General features: G+C 41.8%; 2 protein-coding genes across 2 annotated transcripts in view; one reads left to right on the top strand and one right to left on the bottom strand.

Annotated features, from left to right (window-relative positions):
• LOC127375232 (storkhead-box protein 2) overlaps positions 1-27,861 on the top strand; it is a 93,565-nt gene that overhangs the window by 18,325 nt on the left and 47,379 nt on the right. The window lies entirely within an intron of this gene.
• LOC127375248 (uncharacterized) lies at positions 629-9,275 on the bottom strand. Its single transcript, XM_051421251.1, has 5 exons — positions 5,985-9,275; positions 4,540-5,895; positions 4,225-4,284; positions 4,059-4,127; positions 629-2,942 (listed from the first exon to the last, which is right to left on the bottom strand). Coding segments are annotated over exons 1-3 (1,395 nt in total). The 5' UTR covers positions 6,023-9,275; the 3' UTR covers positions 629-2,942; positions 4,059-4,127; positions 4,225-4,283.

The raw sequence follows: 27,861 nt of genomic DNA, 5'->3' as shown, positions 1-27,861 counted from the left end.
GCTAATATTCTATAGAAATTCCCTTAACTACTAATATAAATGATCATGTAATGGTTTCGGTTGATTTAAAGGTGTTACAGTAAAGACGAACTTCTTACCTTTCTAACCATGTATCGTTTTAACCATTTATCTTTTCCCTGTCTTTACTAGAGTCGGTAAAAGGATGCTAACGCCGGTGATTTAGCCGTATGCGAGGTGTTTCCCGAGCTGAACGGCCGCGTCCGCTCGCTGTAAACATTGAGCGCTGCTGGTGTTGTGGGGGTATTAAGTTGTTCCTGAGTCTGGCAAACTAACATCTACCTAACAACAACTCATCTGGCTCTACCGCCACCTACTGGATATTTTGTTAAACACTTCTCATTTCAATCACTTGTAAAATACAAGCTGATGCATTTAATTTAGCCATTATAGACACATATGCTGTATGCACATATAACAATTACCTGTAATAGACTCAGTGCAGAGTTAGTATATAGTAGAGATAGACCGATATGGTTTTTTCAGGGCCGATACCGATTATTAGTAGTCAAGGAGGCAGATAACCGATATTTGGAGCTGATATTCATTTGCAGCAAAAGGGAAAATATTGGCGTAAAAATTTTGAATAATACAAACTCCAACACGTAACTTCGTTTAAATGCCTTTAAGCATATGTTTATTAAACAGCTTATCAGATTTGCAACATGTTAAAGGTTTTGTTTTTATCTTAGACAATAGACATCTTTGTTTTAAAATTCTAACAAAAAGTGCAGGGAGCTCCCAGGCTCAGCACCGTGTCTTATAAAGTTAAATGAACATTTTAACAAATAAATAGCTCCCTAAAATTTTCTACAGTAAATAGTTTTCCAAAATTTCAATATAACTGAAATGTTAATCTTTCACTTATCTTTGTTTTAAGTGCAAACAAAAACAAAAAGTGCAGGGTGTTCCCAGGGTCAGCAGCATCTCTTATATGCTGGTGACCTTATAAGTTAACTGAAAATTTAAATAAATAAATAGTTCCCTGAAGTTTTATAAAGTAAATAAAACAGTGTTAAATAAAGTTTGCACAGAAATGTGAGTCTAAAATCAATTAGTAGTCCCAATTGAGCAGCACCAGATTGTGGTGCAAAAAGCAGAGTTGTTCAGCGTGCTCTCCAGTGAGACGGCTTCTCTTGCTCTCATAAATTGCAGAGACTTCAGTGAAGACGCGGTCACTTGGGACTGATGAGGGTGGTACATAAAGAAACTTTCTTGCTTGTTTCGCAAGTAGCTTGAAGCGCCCTTCATTCTGTCTCCACCACTGGAGTGGGTCCCCTTTACGCCTGTTGATCACTGGCTCCTTGAGGTACAGATGTAGCTCATCCTCAACGCAGCTACTGGCCAGCAGGTCACCAGTGTGAGGTGCCAGCAGAGAACTGAACATCTCATCAACATGGCTGCGGAAGGATGTGTGTTCTCTCTGTTGCCTTTTGTGGGTGTTTCCGTCATTCTCATGTGTCCCATATGCAGCTGCCTGCTCCTCCATACTGGCTCCTTCTGTGGCAGCATGCTCCTCTCGAGTGGTCTGTTGTGTGGCAGCATCCTCTTCCTCTTTCAACCATCCGTTGGCCTTGCTCAGTGTCGTGTCAGAGGAGAATGCATGACTCTTATAACGAGGATCTTAGAGACAGGCCAGCACCACAGTTTTTGTGTCTTCTACTTTTGAGAAACGCTTGTCGAGGCTCTCCCTCATGGCTTGCCTGAGCGTTCTGATGCCTTTTGTGGAGGGCCTCTCATCATCTTAAGAAGCATCTTCAGCACAGTCAGGCATGGAATGATGCAGGATGCTGATGAGTTGCTGTGGCTCACCTGAAGTGTCACTTCCTCTATTGGGAGAAGAGCTTCAATTATATTGGACACAAGGTCCCACTGGTGAGCAGTGGGACCTGTAAATCCTCCATGTTAACCACAGTAGATGGTAAGTGCACGCTTTTGCTCCAGCATTCTTTGAAGCATGTGGAGCGTTGAGTCCCACCTCGTTGGAACAGCCTGGATTTTGTTGTGCTCTGGCAGGCCAAGTTCCCTCTGAATGTATCGCAAACGCTGTTTGGCCAGAATGGAGTGGTGGAAATGTGTTGCACACTTCTTAAGTATTGCAATGACATCTGTGACGGCCAGACCGTCATTCACCACAAGTTGCAAGGTGTGCGCCGTGCAGCTGAGGTCTGGGAGTTCAGCGAGCCTCATTCCCTTCACAACATTTGCTCCTCTGTCTCGAAGCACTAGTGCTACACGGTCTTTGCTTATCTTCCAGTCCTCAAGCATATTGAGGAATGTCTCTTTCAGGTACCACCCATGCATCGCTCTTGTATTTAAGGTGACCTGCTTTCTTGTCCATTCAGCGTCAATGAAATGGCATGTCAGGCTCATGAGAGACTCTGTCACACCAGACCAGCAGTCTGTGGTGAAGGAGAGAGAGTAGTCAGCATTCTTTGGTTGAATCAGGGCTTTGATCTTGTCCACAATCTTGTGGTGAACTTCTTGCAGCTTCTTAGTTCGGTAATACTTGTCACTTTTCAGTGAATATCGTGGCTCTGCTGCAGCCATGAGGCGCTTAAAGCCAACATCAGACACCACCGTGAACGGTTGGTTGTCAGTGACTATCATCTCTATGACTAGTTTGTCCATTAGTTTCGACCTGTCATCTGAGTTTGTCCACTTTCTTTGTTTCTGAAACATGTCCTCTATTGTTGGCTGAGATGAAGTTGCCTCATCCTGATGAGATTCAGATTCCCTTTTCTTCTGTGCTGTTTCATACAACTCAGGGTGATGAATCCTAAGATGGGACCACAGAAGTATTTTTGTTTTTCCCTGTTGTTGCTCCCATGCTGACACCTTCATTGCAGGTATTACAGACTGCCTTCCCTGGTGTTGGTTGAGTGTAATACTTCCATACTGCACTTTTAGACTTGTCTATCCATCTGCAATAAGGGTTTGAAAAAAAGAGAGAGAGTTAAAAGTGGGGCCACATGCTGACATGCTCAACTCATCATGCTTAATTTACTACAGCATTTGTGAAGCCTGTAGTTTTAGGCTTTATGTAGGCTTTATGATGCAGTTACATTATGTCTTAAGTCTTGAACAGCAATATCCTGCTCCTCTCTACAAGAAACTGTCAAAGACAGCTTCAGGACACACTTAATCTAACAATATGTAATTTTCTGCTGCTTGGGATCTCTCAATCAACACAGAAAAAAGTAAAATAACTTGGTAGTTAACAGCCATTATTGCCCTACAGTTTTCTCTCAGACAGACGGTGCTTTACTGTCAGTTTCTGCAGCTCCTCATGTGGCTTACACACACACACACACACACACACACACACACACACACACACACACACACACACACACACACACACACACACACACACACACACACACACTATTCTCTAGCCATCCCCTCAACGTGCTTCCCTGCAATAAAACTAACTGAATTTCTCTCACTCACTCACTCACACTCACACACTCCTCCTCTCTCTCTCTCTCTCTCTCTCTCTCTCTCTCTCTCTCTCTCTCTCTCTCTCTCTCTCTCTCAAACACACACACACACACACACACACTACTTCTTTTTATCACTGACTATTTCCCTATCAATATTATCAGCAACCTTGTTTCAAGTGATTAAACTGTTAAAAACACTAAATAGCCTACAGCATCTTCACTTTAATAATCAGTGTTTATCATAGGAACAGACAGCTGCCGCTAACGTATTGGGCCTCACAGTAACGTTAGTAGTCGTGAGTTGTACAGTTTCGCTACAGTCTGCTGAGCGTCTAGAGCCAGAGAAGGAGAAAGCGGACTGGTAGGCTAACGTTACGCTAAAAGCTAATCAGCCTTTGCTGCAGTTGTTACACTGGACCCACGGCACCAGTCCCTCCAAGCTGACACCCGGAGGGTCAGGTTCCCTGCACTGGCTACACAGATCTTCCATTCTCCTTCCAGTGGTGTGACCTACTCATAGAAAAAATATATTTAAGAACATGTTTTGATTATCATGGGATGGCACACAAAGACTGTTAATGTTAAGTACAATACCAGTGGATGTCGTGGGTCCAGCAGATGGGGAGGAGGAGCTGGACAATGGCGCAGCTGTCTGTCTGCAGGCTGTATAAATAAGACAACGTGTTGTTTACTCATCATCCTTAATGTCACCAACATTTTAGGACATTGCTTGTTTTTATAGATGATATAAAGCATTTACATTGGGAGAGAGAGGAAGAAAATCTGGAACCTCGGAGGCCGAATGCCGTTGTTGATGGCTCTAAAAGAAAAATCATATTTTAATATTTCAACAAAATTATTTCCCAAGGCTGTATTAAAATTGAAGAGGAAATACTGCAATAGTTAATATTAATTAATATATATCAATATTGTTATTGATATTTACAAGACTAGATAGATAGATAGATAGATAGATAGATAGATAGATAGATAGATAGATAGATAGAAATACTTTATTTATCCCCGAAGGGAAATTATAAATAAAGTATAAATATATGAAATACATGTGCTTTACCATCCATTTGACAACCAGGAGCAGGCAGGCTTGGTGGGGATGTGGAAAGGCTGGAGCTGGAGGCTGAGGCTGTTCTTCTGCGGCTGGGGGCGGGAGCCACCAGGCAGGGTAGAGGAAGTGGCTGTCGGGCCGTTGTTTTTGGCCTGCTGCTGCTCTCTGGCCAGAGCTTGGGCCTCCCGCCTTGCAGCACGGTCCGCCTCCTCGATGGCATCAGACATCTCCTGAGCTGTCAGTAACCTGGCCTTGGTGGTGTTCCTCCTGACCTTGCCGGTGTTATAGTGGACCTCGGTCAGGAGGTGGGCCAGGTCTACTGTAATCTTGCCTGATGTTACCAGAGGATGGGTATGATAGGGATTGGGAGGTTGAGGGACAAGGGATGGACTCTGGGGTGTGGGGGTTATGGCAGGTGGGGATGGGTGGGTAACATCAGGCATGGCCCAGGAAGATGCTGATGGGTTTGGCGGATGTGGTGAGGAGGTCCCACGCCGCTGCCCGGGTGGCATGACACATGACCAGTCAATGGCTTCCGGGTCCAGAGGGTAGAGGCCACACCTCCTGAACCCAGCCACCACCACTCCACAATCCTTCACCTTGGAAACCAAGAAGGACAGATCTCCTGTAATACCAGAGAAATCTGCCTTCAAGGGCCCAAAGAAACTCATATCCAGAGGCTGCAAGATGTGAGAAGTGTGTGGTGGAAGGCACAGGAGATTGACCTCCTCCCTCTGCACCACCCGGACCAGCTCTGGATCCAGGTGGGATTTGTGTCCATCCAAAACAAGCAGCGGGCGCTCCTGCGCGGCGAACTTCAGGAAATGCCCGACAAACCACTTCCTTAACAGCTCACCATGTACCCTGCCGGTGACTTCCCGTAGAGGCCGTCGGGGACCCCCTCCTTGTTGTAGGGCCCCCCTGGATATCCCCCCTTGTATATGATGAAACGGGGGACATTCTCCCCAGCCGCGTTGGGCCTGCCTATAAGCGTGTTTTGTCCCCCGGGGCACGATGACCTTTCTTCTCGACGAGTCCAGCTGAAACCCCGTCTCATCACAGTTGTAAATTTGGTGGGGTTTCTCCCTGAACCCGTGCTCCACCAGGGTGGTAGTCAGGAGTTTAAAATAGTCTTCAATCGGCCCCCTCTTTGCACAGGATGCCCTCCCACGATCAATAATGTCTGAGGTCCGAGAAGTGAAGCAATGGCCTTTCCTCCTACGGAAGTTGAGCCACGTCTGGCCCAACTTCCCCCTTCTCTCGTCAGGGTGGCGCTGTTTGAATATGGCCGTTGCAAAAGACTGAACCTGTCCCATGGCCTCTGGGGTCCACTTCCTCTTCTTCCTCTCCCTCTGCGGCAGCTGCCTTTAAGAGTAACATTTTTACAGGTTTTTCATGTTGCATTTAACAAGCACAAATGTATTTACCACATGCATACACACAAATATACTTACCTTAAACCAAAGCAGAAAATCCACCTTTTTTTAACCATCTTGATGCACCTGTAAAGGAATAAAAGCAAATCTCTCTCTCACACAGACCCACACCCCTTGCCTACCTTACGTCTCTCTCATCTCTCTCACGTCTCTCTCAATTCAATTCAATTCAATTCAAATGGCTTTATTGGCATGATGTAACACTGTGCATATTGCCAAAGCAAGCGTTTGGAATTAAAAATAATAATAATAGTAACAATAAAGGAAAACAATATTTACAATAAATATATTTGGACGGGCCTGGCCCCACTGCTACAAAAAATCCTAGAGGAAACATTTTTCTTAATTTAGGACATTTTATTGTGTTCAGGTAATTTGCCAGTTTGAATTCTCTTTTTAGGGTCAGATAACGTTGTAATTTACTTTGTGTTTTTGTCGTTTCTTTCCCGTATTCAATTTATTTTCTCTCTCTCTCTCTCTCTCTCTCTCTCTCTCTCCGTGTTTCTCTCTTCTCTCTCTGTCTTCTCTCGTGTCTCTCTGTCTCTTCTCTCTGTCTTCTCTGTCTCTTCTCTCTGTCTTCTCTCGTGTCCCTCTCTTCTCTCGTCTCTATGTCTTCTCTCATGTCTCTCTCTGTCTTCTCGGTCTCTTCTCTCGTGTCTCTCTCTCTGTCTTCTCTCTGTCTTCTCTGTCTCTTCTCTCTGTCTTCTCTTGTGTCTCTCTCTCGTGTCTCTGTCTTCTCTCAGTTCAATTCAAATGGCTTTATTGGCATGACGTAACACTGTACATATTGCCAAAGCAAGCGTTTGGAATAAAAAATAATAAGTAACAATAAAGGAAAACAATATTCACAATAAATTAATTATAATCTATACTGTTGGTAATACTGCAACTATCAATCAATCAGTTTGTGTTAACTAAAAATGTCATTAAAACAGTAGTAAAGTAACAGGCTGCAGTTAAAACAAGTAGTCTGTTGTCAATATAACAGTAATAACAAATTATTAAATGTAATATATAATATATATAATATTAACATATATTAAAATTAAAATAAAATAGACAGATAAAACCGTAAACGTGTGTGTGTGTATATATGTATATATACATATATATATTAAAAAACAACAAAAAAAAGAAAACAACAATAAAACAATCAATTATTGTATACATTTATCTGAGTTTCCACTGGTTGTCCTCAGTTCGTGGCATGAGGAGACATATTTTACTGCAATAATTTGACTTTTTGGCATTTCTAAATAGTAAATAGGGGAGTTTCTGTGTGTCTGATAATTCGAATTTGGGGTATATTTGGGAAATGTTTTCTCTCTCTCTCTTCTCTCTCTGTCCTCTCTCGTGTCTCTCTCTTCTCTCGTGTCTTTCTCTGTCTTCTCTTGTCTCTGTCTTCTCTTTCGTCTCTGTCTCTCTCTGTCTTCTCTCGTCTCTCTCTGTCTCTTGTCTCGTCTCTCTCTCTCGTCTTTCTCACTGTTGTCTCTCTCGCTGTTGTCTCTGTTCTCAGACAGAAACATAAGAGCAAAATTGAGTTTCAACAATACTATTTTTATACATAACCTTACCAATTATATTGGAGGTGTATCTATATAACCAATATTTTCTATCATAAGAGCCTCTACTGGCTTTCAACACATCTCTCACACCCCTCCCTCCTTCCCTCTCTCTTACTCACTCACACTCGGCTGTGGCTCAGAGGCAAAGCAGGTCGTTCCTAAATCGGAAGGTTGTGGGTTCGATGGGTTAGTGTGAGTGTGTATGAATGTTAGTTTCTGTTCGATGGACTTTGCCATTCAATTCAATTCAATTCAATTCAATTCAGTTTTATTTGTATAGCGCCAATTCATAACAGAAGTTATCTCAGGACACTTTTCAAATAGAGCAGGTCTAGACCGAACTCTTTAAAACATTAATTACAGAGACCCAACAGTACCACCATGAGCAAGCACTTGGCGACAAGGGCAAAGAAAAACTGCCTGTTAAAAGGCAGAAACCTAGGACAGATCCTTCGGCTCTAGGTGGGTGGTTGTCTGTCTCGACCAGTTGGGGTGAGAGAGAGAGAGAGAGAGAGAGACAGACAGACAGACAGACAGACAGACGCACAGCAACAACAGTATTGGCAATGGCAATCTAGCAGGACCATGGCAGGAGGCTCCACCAGGATCGATAAGAACCTGCAAGACGAGAAAGCACAAGAACTCCGGGGAAGAAGTGAAGTTAGTAACATGCATTAATGCAACATGAATGAGTGCAGAAAGAGAGAGAAAGGGAGGAGCTCAGTGCACCATGGGAAATCCCCCGGTAGTCTAGGCCTATAGCAGCATAACTAAGGGATGGTTCAGGACTCACCTGATCCAGCCCTAACTATAAGCTTTATCAAAGAGGAATGTCTTAAGCCTACTCTTGAATGTGGTGAGGGTGTCTGCCTCCCGAACCACAACTGGAAGCTGGTTCCACAGGAGAGGAGCTTGGTAACTGAAGGCTCTGGCTCCTGTTCTACTTTTAGAGACTATAGGAACCACAAGTAGCCCAGCATTCAGAGAACGTAGTGTTCTAGTGGGGTAATAGGGTACTATGAGCTCTTTAAGATATGAAGGGGCCTGACCATGAAGAGCTTTATAGGTGAGGAGGAGGATTTTAAATTCTATTCTACATTTTACAGGGAGCCAATGCAGAGAAGCTAGTACAGGAGAGATGTGATCTCTTTTTCTTGTTCCTGTCAGTACTCGTGCTGCAGCGTTCTGAATTAATTGGAGCATTTTAATGGACTTATTGGGGCAATAATAATATATCAATTATTACATGATGACATCATGATAAAAAATATACTTTATTTATTTTAGCTTATAGACAAGAAAATACATCTGAATAGCTAATTTGAACTTATTTTTGCATTAAATCTTCACGTGTACCGTGATACTTCACAGATGAAAAAAAACAATGCTGCGCTTGCTCTGTTTCTTTGTTCTCCTTTCCCACGTCTGTAATTTTTTCAATCCGCCCACCTCGACCACAGATTGTATAAACACAAGAGCCGACATTTTCATTAGCTAGACAAATCAGTGTAAACCTAGCTACGATATGTACCCATATGAGTGCTTATTTTAAGCTGTTAAGTGAAAATAGAGACTGACTTTAAAAGTTGGCTGGATCGTCGCCCAAGCACAATCTAAGTGTTCTTGCGGCTTTCCCTTATTAAAGTAACTTTCATATTATAATTAGACATGTAAATGTTGATGTATATGTATGAAAAACCACATATAGACACATATAGATTCCTTGGACTTACGTTAGATAGCAATCGTGTGCCGGGAAGGACCGCGAAAAGGACCGGAAAGTGCGTCAAGCCGGAAATCGTTCGGGTCACCACACCGGCGCTAAACACCATTCGGGTCCTAGTGCCGGTTTGTTAACTCAATTTGTAACATAATCAAAGCATCATTCCATTCATCTTTAAAGCAATTAAGCAGAAAACCTATCTGGTTGTGCTCACTTGTTGAAATTATAATGGACAGTTTTTCTTTTTTGTGGGTTTTATTGACTAAACCATGAGAAAATAATCAGCAGAAAAATAAATAATAATAATAATTGCTGCCCTAATAGCATTAATGTCACTACTGCACGTACGTCAGAAGACAAGACAGCGTGTGACAATGACGGCACTGATCCAACGTTGTATTCCAACAGTTATTACCTCCACACTTACAGCATGGACAGTCAGGCCTCATGCTGACAACATCAGTTTGTTTACTGGGTATGTGTTCATGTGTTTTGATGAAAATTTTTGGTATCTGAGCTCATGTTGCTATGTGTAAGAGGTAATATTTCCAAGGAAGGCAGCTTGCTTTCTGGTGATGTCGAGTTGACAGCGTACAGCACTTGGCAGTGTGTTAGTGGTGTTGATCCTAAGCGACAGCATATTACTAACTACAAACAATGTTTATTGTCTGTGCTGTTGTGTGTTGCAGCATTTAGTCAGTGCACTCCTAACTAAAGTAGTCAACCTAAGAGTTGGTTTCTGTCTCCCACAATTCACAACCTGGTGAACAGCACGGAGTGAGTGCAGACCCCTAAGTTTAAGTTAAGCTTAAAGTGTAACTACAGCCTTCAATTCCGCTAGCTCCCTCCCTCTCAGCAAATTTATAAAATGTACCAGAGACCTCTGATGGACAGTGACTTTAGGGGGCAAGGCCTCGACACCGAGTGGAGTGGCTGACAGACTGACTACAGCACCATAGCATAAACACTGAGCTAGTAGTCAGAGCTAATGACCAACTGCTGTTAGACTCTCCATGTCCATGCTAGTTATTTGACTAAAACGTTTTCACATATTTTTAGACTATTATCTCTAAAATCTATATTTGGACACTGGTTGTAGTTTTTCACATTACACTCAGACATTAGGAAGAAAAAAATTCCTGAACTGGATTAGATTTTTTTTGTATAGTAAATATAAATTAATACTGTTTTCTAGAGCAGCAACAGTTAAGTAACAGCAGTAAAAATAAATATCACTGACATTAAACACAGACATCAGTCAGTATCTGTCCTCCTTTTGTCCTCTCAAATGTGTGGCAAACTAGAGACTACATACAGAAAGCTTTATTCATTATTAGACAACAACTTGAAAAAACCGCACCACGGCTTCTCTCTGTGTGTGTGTGTGTGTGTGTGTGTGTGTGTGTGTGTGTGTGTGTGTGTGTGTGTGTGTGTGTGTGTGTGTGTGTGTGTGTGTGTGTGTGTGTCTGTTTGTGGAGCTAAGAGTGAAACATACCCTACCTATAACACTTGGCGCTAATCATAACATTATGATTATTATGATTAATGATCATTAGGCTGCCCTATGCACGTGATGAGTGTGTATGTAGCGGCACCGTTGGCTATACTGGTAAAAGGTGAGAGCATAATTAAATTACAATACAATAAAATACAACACCTGCGGATTTTAACTGCCACACGCACAACATAAACTCTCTTGCACAACAACTGAGTGTTGTAGAGGTAGCTGCGAGTGAGAACACAAACTAATCAGAAAGTGCACAAAGCAGCCATGACATGCGAGAGGTTTCCTGCTTGGTGTGTGCTGGAGGGCATACGTGCTCTCACAGGTATTAACCTGCTCTTGAGGAGATCTCTGTTTGCATGAATCAACCTGACTTTTGAAAATGTGGTAGTGGAAACCAAGGGTCCTCTTATGAGGGACCTCCTTGCACCTTGATTTACAGCTTCTGTTAACTTTTTTTTAAAGAAACTTTATTTATAACACATATAAATTGTTACATTAACAAATGCAGTGCTGTAAAATTCAAGTGAGGTTTCCTGTCCAAAACAGAATCTAACCTCGTAAGAAATTATTTTTTGAATTTATATATAGGTTACATTTAACCATCATTACTTAAAAGAAGTAATAACAAAATAGTTATTTTTGAAAAGAAAAGGAAAAACTAAACAGACAGGGTTGAAATGTAACATAAAAGAATAAACATTTTGTTTATTTAAAATAATCAAATAGTTTACAGTTTCCTGGCATGGGCTCTTTTGACTATTTTTAAAAATATGTTTAAAGTTGAGAAATTACATTTTTAGTTCATTCCACAATTACTTTGTTTTAAGCGGTTGGATGTACTGCCAAATTCTCTGAAATGCCTTTGGAGACAGCTTATGGTAGAGAAATGAACATTCAACTCACGGGCAATGGCTCTGGTGGACATTCCTGCAGTCAGCATGCCAATTGCACGCTCCCCCAAAACTTGCAGTCTGTGACATTGTGATGGAACTGCACATTTTCGAGTGGCCTTTTATTGTGGCCAGCCTAAGGCACACCTGTGCAATACCCATGCTGTCTGATCAGCATCTTGATATGCCACACCTGTGAGGTGGATGGATTATCTCGGCAAAGGAGAAGTGCTCACTAACACAGATTTTGACAGATTTGTGAACAATATTTGAGAGAAATAGGCCTTTTGTGTACATAGAGAAAGTCTTAGATCTTTGAGTTCAACTCATGATGAATGGGGGCAAAAACAAAAGTGTTGCGTTTATAATTTTGTTCAGTGTATGATGTGTAATATATTGTGAGAAATGCTTTAATGTGAGTCTTTTGCTCTTTTTGGGTGCTTCAAGCACCTGCACCGAAACAGCACGGTGTTGCCATTGTTCCGCCTCTGTGTGTCTTCAATACCAAACTATTGTAAGGGAATGTAAATAAAAAGCCTCCGGCTGAACTGTCTGCCTGATGTTCAGTTAGCCTAACAGAACCTGTCAATTAAGGTATACATGGAGGTTTGTGAGGCCATTACCTAGGACTTTTGTCTTAACTGAAAATAGTGGGCAACTGCAGAAGACTGCAAACAAATGCAGTGCATCTGACCATATCCTCTTGATTTTCTGGTTTATGATCTATCGTCTATCTATTTTATCTGTAATGAAGGCATCAAAGTAGGCATCCAATTAAGGTTGTACAGTTGATATTGCTCCACTTGTTTCTGGTGCCTGAGCTATCTCACTGTAGTGGCAAGCTAACAGGCAAGTCCTCACACTTGTGTTTGTAGAACAGGGGTCTCAAACTCAAATTGGCTTTGGGCCACTGCTGGTATTGTCATCTCATAGGAGGGCCTTGTCAGCGCTTAGGTACTACAAGAAAGACAAATATTGTAAATATTTCCATATATTTCCATCACTTATATCATACTTGTACAAAAATGCAAACAGCAGTTTATATCATAATTTTATATAATCTTTGTTGTTTGCAGCCAAACAACAAATGAAAGTTGGTCTCTTATTATTAAGCCTTTGCACACGTTTGCAGGCATCTTTGACATTTTGCCATCATTTTGCGTAACAAAATAGTTTTGTTTTTATTGTATATGAAGGTTTAGTTTAAATTGAAACAACTGGAAAAATAATAATCTTCCAAGCCAGATTATATTATATTTTTAACATGTCAAGTTGGAGGGAGGAGATAGATCTATGTTGTTGAGTAGGTCAGTTGCCTTTAGCAAGGTCAACAACTTTCTTAATAATTTTGCCATCTAAAAAGTGACAGCCCTTGCTGTCATCCTTGAAGGGATTTATATATTTATGTCAAACAAGTCATACATGTTATTTTCTACTTCAAACCCAGATATGTAATTGCTATTGGTGCGAGAGCTGAAAGATCTGATGTCTTTTAGTTTTTGATGGTAAATGGTAAATGGACCTGTACTTGTATAGCGCCTTTCTAGTCTTCCGACCACTCAAGCGCTTTTGCACTACATGCCACATTGGCCCTTTCACACACATTCACTCAGCGATGGCAAAGCCCACCAAACAGAAACTAACACATTCATACACATTCACACACCGATGCACAGCACCGGGAGCAATTTGGGGTTCAGTATCTTGCTCAAGGACACTTCGACACGAGGCAGGAGGAGCCAGGGATCGAACCAACAACCTTCTGATTAGTGGACGACCCACTCTGCCTCTGAGCCACAGCTGCCCGTAGATGGGATTTTTTCATTGTGTCAAATTGCTTTCACAAATGGATCAGAGCTGAGCAGCACACTCCCAGAGCTCGCTCTGGTCTCATAGTAACCTAAGAAAGACTAGTTGGAATAGAATCAACAATTCTCAGCAGGAGAGACTCTGTGCATCCTGAAGTGACTGGGTCTCAATTCATCCATACTCAATACTACTTTAACCTCTGTTTGGACAGGGATAGTTGAATAACTTGCTTGGTCTAATTTATTCTTTTTTAAAATAATCAACTAGCTAATTCAAGTTAACACACAGACTTTGATGTTAGAGATTATCTACTACCATCTACCCCTGAATTTGAGGCTACATTAACCCCTTTCTGCAATCACCCTGATGTGTGGGCACTGGTTTCTACAATTAGTTTGCTGTATTTTAAATAAGTTGCTCATTAACCAAAACTAAGGTTTGTATAAATGTATAACAAGTTACAATCTCCAGATATGTCAACAGTGTTTTTCTGCTGACCAAACCCTCCCTTAAAATATGGAATAAATGTGCAACATTACCCTCATTTGAAGAACAAGGTGTCCAGAAAAAGATTATTATTATTTTTTTTTACTTCTGCATATATCTATCTTTGAGTAATAAACTGGCATGCACCACCTCAAAATAGAACAGCAAAAATAGTGTTTATAGTATTTGCAACGTGGGGGTAGCAGAAAAAGCTGTGAACACAACAGCTGACATATTATCATTTTGTAGTTGAACATAATATTCATTACCTGGTCAGTATAAAACCATACTCTTTTAGCCCGCATTTTGGGAAATATCTGGCACTTAAGCTGCTTGATTCTCCGTTTTTTTCCAACCAGATCTCTATCTCTCACAGTCTCTAACTCTGTCTAACTGTGTCTGTCTGCTATATGTTTGCCTGCTGTTTGCAGCGGGGCAAATAGTGTGTACAGTATGGATGTCCCCATCAAGTTTCTTTTTCACTGATTTGAGCAATTTGTTATGTAGTATCTGCCAATAAAGAGTCCCAATCTGATACTTCTATTTTCTGAGATAATACAGTTGCGCAGTGCACATTTAAAGCATATTAAAGTTATTAAAATCTATATATATGTTTGAATAGCACTGCATTGCATTAAGGAAAAACATTGCCTTCATCCAAGCTGTTCTTTATGTAATGTATTTTTATTACAAAATAAATAAGTAGGCTATAAAATAACTCTGTTACAATAATCTTTTTGGCCTTGTCACTGTCTCAAGGGAATTTCTCCTCCTTTTAAAAATGTGTTTGAATGAATTGTATTCTGTTGAGTTTTTTGTTGTCTATACATCTTAATAAATTTGTCTTATTGGAGTTTTGCTCGCAAGGTGCCAAATGTATAAAAATCCACATCTGGTAAGAATGCGCATACTGGTACACATCTTTAACACCATGGTACCCCACGTAGTCCTTTGTCTTATACTGTGATGTTGCAAGTTGGCAAAAAAAGCAAAAAATAAAACTGAATTTGGGATGAGTATGTGATTAACAACCTTTTTGACAAGGCTTAATGTTGATCTTGAGTCAATATTTTTGTCACTGCATTATAATAATTAAATAGTAAATAATAATTATTATGATAATATATATATGTAGATAATCAAATAAATACATCTTTAAAAGAATAGACATTATTATGCGGTATTACTGAGGAATAAGAATAACCTACAGTTTCAGGTTTAAGTGACCTATTAAGGCTGTTAAAGTGCAACTAAATAAAAGCTGTCGCCATTCATTCTATTGTTCATGCCAGAGCTTAGCGATCCAAATAACACACGTTTTCTTTTATCATCATTACCAGATTTGGAAATGTTCAAAAGGATATCTTAAATATAGGGATGGGGCCGATCCGATCCAGTATCGGTATCAGGACCGATGCCAGCGTAATTCATGTATCGGAATTTCCCGATCCAACCTGCGCAGATTTCCGATATCCATGAGCCATGTCTGCGCTTTAACGTTGTCTGCTGAAATGACTCCACAGGTGATTCCTGCCGGCCAGTCTGCTAGCTGGCTGCAAACTGTGGAATGGATTTTATGAACGGAGGCACGGCTCAATGAGACACAGAGTTATGAGACACGCCCCGCTCAGGAAATCCATTCTGCAGTTTGCAGCCAGCTAGCTGGATAGCATTGAGCAGCATTGTGGCTAGCCAACGGCTGCGTTTCATTAGTCGTTCAACACGCCCTCGTTCACTTGCCCTCGGGGGAATCCCCATCGCCATCATAAGTGTTGTTCTAATTGTCTGGAAAACTGAAGTGAACTTGGTGAGATGGACCCTCGGAGGGCTGAGGGAGCGAGTGAACAACGATGGTCACTCCGAGGTGGATATCACCCACAATGCATTGCAGTTTACGTCATTGCCGCTATAACGCCGACGGCTACCAATGAGTAGACTCCAAGGGCAAGGGCGTTTCATTTAAATCCCCCGCTCCTCCCCCGCCCACTTTCCCTCCGCGCTCCAAGTGGCCTCCGTGCAACGTATGCTGTTACGTCATACCAAGGGCTGAGGGTAAGTGAACAAGGGGAAGTGGAACTACTAATGAAACGCAGCCAACATGTCCGCTGTGTGGAAATACTTTACACTGGAAACACAGCAGAGCAAGACAGCAAAATGCAATGTTTGCAAAGCCGTAATTCAGAGGAAGCTCCCTCGCGTTGTACAACACTACGAACGCAATCAAAAATTTTTTAAAAGCACCACACGAAACAGCACAAGGATTTTTTAGGCGAGCTGTCAGGAATCACTTCTGGAGTCATTCTAAAAACAAGGAAAACTCCAGGCAGACAACGTGAAAGCTAAAGGGATTACCGTGTGTGTGTGTGTAAGATGTTTACAGTTATTGCACTTTTCTTATATTTCAGATAATTGACATTTTAAAACCTTGATTTATTGATACTACAAGAGCCAGTGTACTTGATTTGTGCGGTTCAGATGCACACTGTTTTATTGATAGTGTGTGTGTGTGTGTAAGATGTTTACACTTATTGCACTTTTCTTATATTTCAAGACTCAAATATTTGACATTTTGGGAATTTAATAAATATTGACATGACAATCAATTTGAAACCCTTACAGTTGCATATTTGTTTTCAGAATGGGATTTTTCCTGTTAACAGGATTTCCTGTTTTTCTGACTTCCTTTTCTGACCTTATACTTGCCTCAAGTTGCCTTTTGGGACATACATGCATACATAAGTACATATCATACTTGCCTGTTGAGGAGTTTATTCATATTATCTCATATAAAATCAACAATAATGATAATAATAATATTAAAGAAAACAGAGCTCTGGTATCGGAATAGCATCGGTATCGGCCGATATCCAAATTCAGGTATCAGGATCGGATCGGAAGTGAAAAAATGTGGATCGATGCATCCCTACTTAAATATGTACTGAGATTTGTGAATGTGTACAGGAGTGTATTCAGAATTAGTGTGTGCAAAATCATATTTGTAAATGTGTGAAAGAATTTCCAAATCTGTATTCAGATTTGCAAGTGTATTGAGACAAATCTGTATGTATGCTCCAAGAGCTGGAAACAAAGACAAGTCATCAGTTTCAACTCAGGCAGGATTCTCAATTGCCTGTCTTTTTACAAAAGACTTTTGACTTGGCAGAGATCTGCAAATGCAGGTGGCGTGGTGTGTATGGAGAGAATTGTCTGTGTGCTTCAGTGGTTGCTCCCACTTCTGTCTGGCGAAAGCCTTGATGGCATATGACAGTGACTTGGAAAATGAACACCGCCTGGCACAGAGGCAAACAGCCTCCGAGACCAATGCCCTGCAGTGAAACACCGCGGGTGGGGCTAAGGTCTTGGTCAGAGGCAGGGGCGGTGGAGAGCAGCACACTCACCACAGTACTGCCGGTAAAACAACAGCCCTGCAAATAAGAGTAACATTAATGTAATCCTCGCAAAATATGTACAGACGAGGAAGTAAACACACAGCAGAGAACAGTTCATTCAGGTAACTCTGGTTGGCCATGGCTGTACTGAAGCAACAGACATTGCTGGACACAGGGAGAGGAATTCCCTCTAGACAGCTACAAGACCAAAAAAGATTACAGAGGGTTTGTTAGGCTATTTTATTAGTTATTTAGTATTTTTTTTAAAAATAATATATGGTGGTCACTTGTCGGCTGGACAAGATGGCAGCATAGATTGAATCACCTCAACCCAGTGTTGCTAGTTTTGTTAATTTATTCTGTTGGGACATATTTTTCTTTAATTGTTTGGCTAAATTCCTGTAAGAAAATGGCCAAACTGAGCAAAAAATCTGTGTCTAACAGTAATGGTTTGAAGACGAGAGGAAAGTGTAAAATGGATGCCCTACTGGAGGCTTTGCTAAAGAAGCAACGTGGTTACCTAGTATCATGTTTCAAATAACTTCAACAAATGGGAGGATGACTGAGGAAAAATTGGCCTAGCAGAAGGACTTGAAGGCTCTAACGCCGTCCAGTTCCTCACACGCTCGCTATCAAAATCTCCACGGCAAGATCAGAGTGTAAATAACACAACCTCGGCTGGGCCTTCTTGATGATGGAGTCTGGTTTGGTCTCCCAATTCCTGGTCCTGGGAGATTATGGATCCCAAAAACCTCAAGGTTTCTACAGCAGACACAGGGCTGTTGAGTATGGTGATAGGGGACAGAGTTGGGGGGCTCCTCCTAATGTACACTGTCATCTCCACAGTCAGTCAGGAAGTTTGACAGGCGGAGGCTGGCACAGTGAGCTGGGTGAGTTTGGTGTAGAGGATGTCTGGGATGATGGTGTTGAACGCCAAGCTTAAGTCCACCAACAGGATCGTTGCATATGTCCCCGGAGAGTCAAGGTGTTGCAGGATGTAGTGCAGTCCCATGTTGACTGCGTTATCCACTGACGAGTTTGCTCGGTAGGCAAACTGCAAGGATCCAGTAAGGGGCCTATAATGTGCTTTGGGTGGGCCAACACCAGTCTTTCAAAGGACTTCATGACTAAAGATGTCAGGGCCACAGGCCTGTAGTCGTTTAGTCCTGTGATGTAAGGTTTTTTGGGAACTGGGATGATGGTGAAGCGTTTAAAGCAGGAAAGAATTTCACACAACTTCTGTGATCTGTTGAAGATCTGTGTGAAGATGGGGGTCAGCTGGTCAGCACAGATTTTCAGGCAGGATTGTGACACTCCATCTGGTCCTGATGCCTTCCTGATCTTCTGTCTCTGAAAGACCTAACACACATCCTCTTCAGAGATCCAAAGTGCAGGTGGTCGTTGGCTGAAAACCAACCCTTTTCAGAGTAGCTCTTCTTTGCTGCTTTGACCTGCTTTGTCAGCGTGTTTCTGGCCTTGTTGTACAGGATCCTGTCCCCACTTCTGTAAGCCTCCTCCTTGGTCTGACGAAGCTGCCTGAGTTTTGTTGTAACCAGGATTTGTGGTTGTTGTATGTGCAGAAGGTCTTAGTTGGCACACAGTTGGGGCAGCTGTGGCTCAGAGGTAGAGGGGGTCGTCAACTAATCGGAAGGTTGTTCGATCCCTGGCTCCTCCCTGCCACAAGTCGAAGTATCCTTAAACAAGATACTGAACCCAAAATCGGTCCTGATACTGTGTCATCGGTGTGTGAATGTACATGAATGAACTAGTTAGTTTCTGTTCAATGGGCTTTGCCATCACTGTGTGTAATGATGTGCCACATAGTGTAAAAGCAGTTTGAGTGGTCTGAGGACTACAGGTCCATTTACCATTTACGTGTCCTCATAAAAGCTGATGTAAGTTGTCACATTGTCAGTGAGTTCATTCAGGTTTGTGGCTGCAGCCTAAAGAAAAAAATTTGATTTGATGATTGATTTCCCTACTCCTAAAGAAGGACAAGGACCCAACAGAATGTGCTAGCTATAGGCCACTAAGTTTGCTATGTTTAGATCTCAAGGTTTATGCTAAGGTACTTGCCTGACTCATTCAGGACCATATGCCAGTACTCAACTGTGATCACTGGGCAGGGATGCGCTTTTTGCACTCTCCCTTGAACCTCTAGCACAAATGAATGTCTTTCCCCTGGTGTACAACCTCCATTCATGACACTCACCACCAGGTGGCATTGTATGCTGATAATGTTCTAGTTTTCATGGAAAACACAATCTATTCCTAACTTGTTATTAATTTGTGAGAAGTTTGGTTGTCTTTATCGGTTTAAAATTAATTGGTCAAATGTATGCTCTTTAAAATTTTAAATGAACCAGCCCAAACACTTATTTTTCCACCCAATATTCCAGTAGTCCAGTACTTAAAGTATACTGGGATACATATTTTCCCATATTGAAACCACAATGTGACACACAACTACTTAGAAGCTTGGAATAGAGTTAAGGTAGATCTAGACAGGTGGACTAGCCTTCCTAACTCTATTCAGGCCCGTATCGCTATAGTCAAAATTAACATCTTACCCAGAATTAATTTTATGAGTTCACATTTCTGGTTGTTGTTTATCTGGAGCTGTCAGCCGCCCACATTTACGGGGCTAGTGAGACTAGTTTGATCAACACAACACACAACTACAGCTGATTCAAGGGCTTTTAAAATTAGCCTTTCCCTTCAACTGTTGTCTTTCAAAGCATTTTGATAGAACGTCTCTCTTTCCCTATGTATGTATGTGTGTGATAAGATAAGACGTTCCTGTATTGATCCCCCGTAGGGGAAATTCAAATCAGACACAGCAGCATAGGGGAACGTAGTGCAATAAGTACAGAAGTGTAAAAGTACAATAAAGAATCACAAAATAAAAATATTATAAAATATAATAGAAAATTAAAGCTGCAAGCAGCGTTGAGCGGGACCTCGCACTCCACGCAACTCGGGGCGTGCTGCGGCCGCGTCGCGTGCCGTCGTTACACGTGCGGACCAAAACAGGAAATTTCACGTAAATTAGCTCAAAATCTCCACACAGCGCTTACTTCCTGTTGCGGGTAGGTGGCGCTATCACTATGTCTTAATATTGTCATGTAGACAAGTTCAGGGCGGGACTGTTGTAACACACCTTAAGTTTCATTGAGATTGGACCACGTACGCTGAAGTTACGAGGACGTGTTCCGATCGAGACTGTTACAGAATATATAAAGTTTACTGGAGATTGCACAATGCACACTGAAGTTATGAGTGCTATTTCATGGCGGATCCACTGAATTCGACAAGTCGTCACCGGCACGGTCCTTTCACGTGACGTAGCTCAAAATCGTAACGCAGCCCAAAATCGCCACGCAGCGCTTACTTCTTATTGCCAGTAGGTGGCGCTATCACTATGTCTGAATATTGTCATGTAGACGTGTTCAGAGTGGGACTGTTATCAAACACGTGAAGTTTCATTGAGATTGGATCATGAACGCTGAAGTTATGAGGACGTGTTCAGGGTGGGACTGTACACTGAAGTTGAGTACTATCTGTTTATGGTGAATGGTCGAAATTCAACGCAACGCCACGGGTACGCCGTTTGACGGAATGTCGTAAATAGCACAACTTTTAATCATGAATGTCTTTAGATTGCGCTGATTAAATTGGAAGTTGATCCGATAAATTCCCTAGGAGGAGTTTGTTCAAATACAAGGCAAAAAATCACAGAAAATGAGCACGGAATGCAAAATGGCTGACTTTGATGCCAAGCCACGGACACGCCGTTTGACGGAATGTCGTAATTAGCACAACTTTTAATCATGAATGTCTTTAGATTGTGCTGATTAAATTTGAAGTAGATCCGATAAATTCCCTAGGAGGAGTTCGTTCAAATACAACGCGAAAAATCACAGAAAATGACCAAAAAAATCTAAATGGCTGACTTTGATGCCACGCCACGGACACGCCCTTCAACGTACATGCACAAATAGCACAACTTTTAATCAGGACCATTTTTTGAGTGTACTCACAAATTTTGAAGCATATCCGATAAATTCCCTAGGAGGAGTTCGTTCAAATACAACGCGAAAAGTTTAAATTTAATTCAAAATAGCCGGCTTCCTGTGGGGTTTCGGGTATGGGTCCAAGAGGCTTTTTTGTACGTCCCGGCATGTTTCATGTGCCTACCGAGTTTCGTACATATCGGTGAAACGTGCCGCCGGGGCTGCTGTTTTTTTATCCTGTAGGGGGCGCTACACACATGACGAACACGATTTTTGGTATGTGAGCTTCAGGCACTACTCTACACGTGGCCTGTGAATTTCATATTCATAACTATTACGGTATTCGCACAGTGATTTACCATGCCAAAAGAGCGCCACCTAGTGGCGTATTTTGTTTTTCCTTTTTAAGGGAGCCTCAGGGAGCCAGGGGGAAGCATCATACCAAGTTTCATCTTAATCACATATACCGTTGTAGAGATATAAACTTCTTCATTTTAAAGAGCGCCACCTAGTGGCAATGGCCTGAAATTGTGCACGATGCTTAAGGAAGACATGTGGAACTATGGACCCAAGTTTGGTGTCAATCGGACATACCAATGTGGAGAAATGGTCCACTTCCTTTTTTGACGAAAAATCTACAGGAAGTTGGAATTTTATAGCGTGCTTATTTTTTTAAATTTCAAAAATGTTCAAATTAGCCTTTTTGCCAGGGCGGTCCCCAGGTAGTAGGTGAAAAATTTCGTGCGAAAAAGCGTGTAGGAGGAACACTTAAAAGTAGTTTATGGACATTTTGCGCTCTAGAAAAAAAAAAATTCTAGGCGGAAGTGGGCGGGGCTTATATGGGGAGATTCAGCTCCATTCACCAAACGCGTGGATGTAAGTTTTTTGAATGTGCGACAAACTATGCAGAAGTTATTAGCCTAAACGCATTTTTTATGATGGTAGCGCCACCTAGTGGCAGACCCGAAAGCGACGCATGTAATATCCCCATTTTCACCAGGCCTGATCACCTGGCCAAATAAAATTGACTTTTCGTATATGTTCAGGGGGGCAAAAATGCAGTCAATGGGGGCTAAAAATAATAGGTAAGAAGAAGAAGAAGAAACGAAGCAAAAACAATAGGGACCTCCAGCGGTCGCTTGCGAGGTCCCTAATAAATGATGTGTCTCTCTGTGTGTGTTTAAGTGTTAGAGATGCACAACTTTTCTGATTGCATGGATGGAGTGTACCAACAGTGAATGTCCCTAACATGAGGGTGTTTTTTTTCCACTCAGTATACACTTTTTGTTATTGTTGTCAGTTTTCAAAACATGTAGTTTCTTTTTTTTTTTCGGTTGTAAGCTCTGTATTAATGGCAATAAATATTTGATTGCAAAAATAAAAATAAAATGTTTTTCTGTGGGCCTGGGGGAGAGCATAGCTGGAAATAACAGCTTCAGTTCCCCATTGGTAAGTTGGTAGTCTGTGCAGAGGAAGCAATCACCATTCCCAAGTCCCTTTTGTCACAGTAGCTTTAGAAGTTTTGTGTCCTTTGTCATATAATACAGGGTGATGAGAAACTTCCGCCAGTGACAGTGACGGCATGGTTGAAAGCTTTTCCACGTCCTAATATTTGCATTCTGTGTGGAAGTACTAATCTCCCCAAAAAACAGTGTCTAAAGGGCTAAACTTTTCTGCAAACAATTTTCTTTTTTGTCTGGACTCTGCATAAATATGTATAAATAATGGAGCTCTGGGTGGTCACAGATGTCTAAGAAGTGGGAGTAGCTCTGTGGTTGCAGACAGGTTTACAAGCAAGAGTGCTGCTGCTCCTTGCTAACATTTGCACCTGTTTGTTTAGTAGAGCTAACAGCAGGACTCTTGTCAGACATGGAAGGTTGAGTTGTTGAGTGAGAAAAAGTTTTGTGAGCGGAACACAACTCCTCTGCTTTCTTGACTTCTTTTTTACCCCTTTATTGTAACAAAAAGGAAGGTTATGCAGAAATACAGCAGACAGGCTGGCAGCTTTTGAAACTCTCTGTGCTGTGTCTGTACGCATCCAATCACCTCTACTTCCTGCGGCTATGTTTGTTTGATAGATTACACATATTACACATGGTGGTTTGTCACAGGTACTGTTTAGTTCATGCTTAAGAGTCACTGTAGTTTAGCACCTGATTTGTTCATGTTATCAGAATCAGAATCACTTTTATTTGCCAGGTATGTGTACACATAAAAGGAATTTGACTTGGGTTTTATGTTGCTCCAATGTACAAACATAGACTAAGCGTAAATAAACAGGACAACAATTCTGTGTGTCTGGTGTAGACTGTTGGTCAGAGTGATGGCATGTGGGTAGAAACTGTTCCTGTGTCTGTTTGTTTTGGCATACAGTGCTCTGTAGCGCCTACCAGAGGGGAGGAGTTGAAACAGGTTGTATCCAGTGTGTGGTGGATTTGCAGTGATGTTAGCACCAGTGATCCTCTCTGCAGTCCTGAATGTGCATTGTAGTCTGTTCCTGTCCTGTTTGGTGGCCGATCCAAACCACACAGTGATGGTTGAACAGAGAACAGACTGAATGATGGCAGTGTAGAACTGGATCAGCAGTTCCTTAGGCAGGTTGAGCTTCCTGAGCTGGCATGGGAAGTAATCTTGGAAGTACCTTCTTTATCGTGGTGCCTGTGTTGGATTCCCACTTGAGGTCCTGGGAGATTGTGGATCCCAAAAACCTGAAGGATTCCACAGTAGACACAGGGTGATGAGTATGGGGGCAGAGTTGGGGGGCTCCTCCTAAAGTCCACTGCCATCTCCACAGTTTTGAGCGTGTTAAGCTCCAGGTTGTTCTGACCACACTAGAGGGCCAGCTGTTCTCATGTCTGTATGCAGACTCATCACCTTCTCGGATGAGGCCGATAACTGTTGTGTTGTCTGTGAACTTCAGGAGTTTGACAGACTGGTTTCTCTTTTATGTGACTTAAGTAAGAACAGGAGTGCTCTGCCTCACAGAGAAAGTTGTGTGGTCGACATTGAGACATACTTGGTAAAATGAGTTAGTTGCAGCATTGTCAGTATGTATATTTCATTTTACATGTTTAATTGTAATTTAATTTATTTTCAATAATTAGGAGTTTGGTGCTCCATCATCATTGTTATTGTGACATTCATTTGTGCATTAAAAGGATATTGTTTTGATTATTAATTAGCCAGGCAATGGTTAGCCTATTGTGGAGTGTAAGACACTCTATCTTCATTTCCAGTTTCACCCTTTCCTAATCAAGAAACGTTTTGCTCTATTGAGTCTTGGTGAAAGACAGGTGTTTACATGACTGTTGAACTACATCGCTCATGTATAGAGGACAGTACACATGGATTGTTTGTAAATTGACTGCTTGTTCAGTTGGTCCGTCAGGTGAGCCTGGGAGCCTGTATACCTGAATGACAGATTTTCACTCAACTCACAAAATCTCTGTGATACATGCAAAAGACTAGTCGACTAATCGCACACATCCCTACTACTGAAGTTTTACACCGTTGGTACACCTTTCGATTCACAAAGCCCAATTTAGTGTACTTTTTTTTGCTGCAGAAAGCTGTGTAATCCTAGAGAGGAGCAATAAACACTGGTGGCTGGCTGTGACTTTAGCTCGAGAGAAACAGGCTCCATCCCTGCCTTGAACATTAAAAAATACAGGTAAACACCACTTTCTGACCTCAATGTTTTTTGCTCTCTTTGATGGCGCTAATGTCAATCTGCTTCTCAAAGAAACAAAACCCATTTGCAGTGTTGTTTTTCTCCCACTGCACAAGTGCTTCAGCAACCTGCCAGCACTTTTCTGCGCCAACTGGGTTAAAGCTTCCAACATCAGCAGAATAAAATGCATACATTTAAAGATTCATCTCTGAATTTGGAAATTGGAGTTGAATATTCAATTTTCTAATCTTTATTGACAAGTAAGCAGAACTGAGTTTATGTTGACCCTGTTTCATTCCATGGGAGGTGCAATGTGCTTCACAGAAAGCAAAACAGGAGTGTTTTAAATTTTAGTAATTTTAAGTTTAATTGCATTTAATAACAAGAATTTCCAGCAACAAACAGAAAAATGACAATAACAAAAACATGCAGGAAACCAATAGACATTAACATATGAAAGGCATATATTTATCTCTCAATACACCTTGAAGCACTGTCCCGACCAGCTGTCTCCCATGTTCACGGACATCTTCAACATCTCACTGGAGACATGTCATGTACCAGCCTGCTTCAAAGCATCCACCATCATCCCTGTCCCCAAAAAATCAAGGACCACAGGTCTCAATGACTACAGACCTGTTGCCCTCACCTCTGTGGTCATGAAGTCTTTTGAGCGCCTTGTGCTTTCACACCTCAAAGCCATTACGGACCCACTCCTGGATCCCCTGCAGTTCGCCTACAGAGCCAACAGGTCTGTAGCGAATGCAGTAAACATTGCCTTGCACTTCACCCTCCAGCATCTGGACTCCCCAGGAACCTATGCCAGGATCCTGTTTGTGGTCGTCTTCAGCTCTGCTTTCAACACCATCATCCCAGCTCGGTTACAGGACAAGCTCTCCCAGCTCACTGTGCCTGACTCCACCTGCAGGTGGATCACAGACTTTCTGTCTGACAGGAAACAGCACGTGAAGCTGGGGAAAAATGTGTCTGACTCTCAGACCATCAGCACCGGATCCCCCCAGGGCTGCATTCTTTCCCCTCTGCTCTTCTCCCTGTACACGAACAGCTGCATCTCCAGTCACCAGTCCGTCAGGCTCCTGAAGTTCGCGGATGACACCTCCCTCATTGGGCTCGTATCTGGTGGAGATGAGTCCACCTACAGATGGGAGATTGACCATCTGGTGAACTGGTGCAGCCAGAACAACCTGGAGCTAAACACTCTAAAAACAGTGGAGATGGTTGTAGGACTTCAGAAAGAACCCAGCCCCTCTTGCCCCCATCATCCTGTGTGACTCCCCAGTTGACTCTGTGGAGTCCTTCTGCTTCCTGGGTACCATCATTACCCAGGACCTCACCAAGAAGGCCCAGGAGAGGATGTGCTTCCTGCGGCAGCTGGGGAAGTTCAACCTGCCAAAGATGATGATGGTGCGCTTCTACACCGCCATCATTGAGTCCATCCTCACCTCTTCCATCACCATCTGGTATGCTGCTGCCACTGCCAAGGACAAGGGTAGACTGCAGCCTATCATTCCATCTGCTGAGAAGGTGATCGGCTGCAATCTGCCATCCCTTCAGGACCTGTACGCCTCTAGGACCCTGAGGCATGCAGGCAAGATTGTGGCTGACCCCTCCCACCCCGGACATGCTACAAGAACAGTTTATTTCCGTCTGCAGCTGGCCTCATTAACAAGGCCGGAACCCCCATTGACACTGACTCTGTATATATGCATTACATTAATGCACTACCGTCTCCTGTACATTTTTTTCTTATCTTTCTTATCTTTATTTATTTATATTTTACAAGGACTTTATTTTTTGTGATTTGTATATTTTCTGCACCAATGCAAGAAGACAAATTCCTTGTATGTGTAAAAACATACTTGGCAATAAACCTAATTCTGATTCTGATTCTGATTCTGATTCTGATTTGGTTACAATAATGTGGTATGTATTAGTACATGGCTATAATTACATAGCTAGTGTTACAAAACCATCAAACTCTTCTCAAGGTATATTTCTCCCTCTGGACATATAGCCACTGAAGCTATCCCATTGTTCCTTAAACATTTGATTATAGTTCAGGCTTCTCAGCATCTTTTCACAAGCAACAATTTCGATCATTTGTTCCCTCCACATTTTCAGTGGAGTTTGGGGCTCTTTCCACATTTTAGAATTAGCCGAGCACATGTTATTAATCCAGTTGTTAATTCTCTAAATGAAAATGTACTCAAGTGTCTTACTGTAGTTTTGTCACCAAGGAGAGACAACCTTGGTGATCTGGGAAGTTTATATTCTAAAAATTAACTCGTATTCCTTCATCAAAAGTACAGCCCAGGTCTTTCTCCCATACCCTTCTAAGGTTTTACCAAAGGACCTAACTCATACCACTTTGATGCTTCATAAAACATTGTTGGCAGTTGTAGCTAGTGTTCTACTGGGTTTTTTTTTTTCATTGTGGAAGTGAACTTTAATTCAATGTCTAATTTGGAAATATTTCCGAATCTGGCCCTGTCCCTTTAGATTGAATTTCTCCTTCATCCTTTGAATAGGTCATTTAATATTCTGATACCTTGTCTTAACCTATGACCCCAATACATTGTCAATTAATATATATTTATTTTGGGATTGTATCATATGGATGCATATTTCTGGTTATTATAGGAAATCTTACATGTTCTATATACTTCTTGCCAAACTCTCCTTGAATGTGCTAGAATGAGATTCATACTAATATTTTTCTCCCCTTTTAATATTTGTGCTAAAGTCTCAAAAGGTTTAAAAGGAGAAGTAAGCCTTCTGTTTAATTCAAAATCCAAGCCAGTTTAGAATTTGTTCCAGCCCAG

This window comes from Dicentrarchus labrax, unplaced genomic scaffold (assembly GCF_905237075.1).
Source record: "Dicentrarchus labrax unplaced genomic scaffold, dlabrax2021, whole genome shotgun sequence".
In the NCBI taxonomy this organism is placed as follows: Eukaryota; Metazoa; Chordata; class Actinopteri; family Moronidae; genus Dicentrarchus; species Dicentrarchus labrax.
Note: the sequence above shows the minus strand (reverse complement) of the source record. Positions and strands in the feature narration are given on the sequence as shown.

What these genes read in the sequence shown, in the direction of transcription:
- LOC127375248 (XM_051421251.1), bottom strand. Translation starts at nt 6,022, where the DNA reads ATGGTTAAAAAAAGGTGGATTTTCTGCTTTGGTTTAAG. An exon ending in ATTTTCTGCTTTGGTTTAAG is followed by an intron (nt 5,896 to 5,984) that starts GTAAGTATATTT and finishes TTACTCTTAAAG; the next exon opens with GCAGCTGCCGCAGAGGGAGA.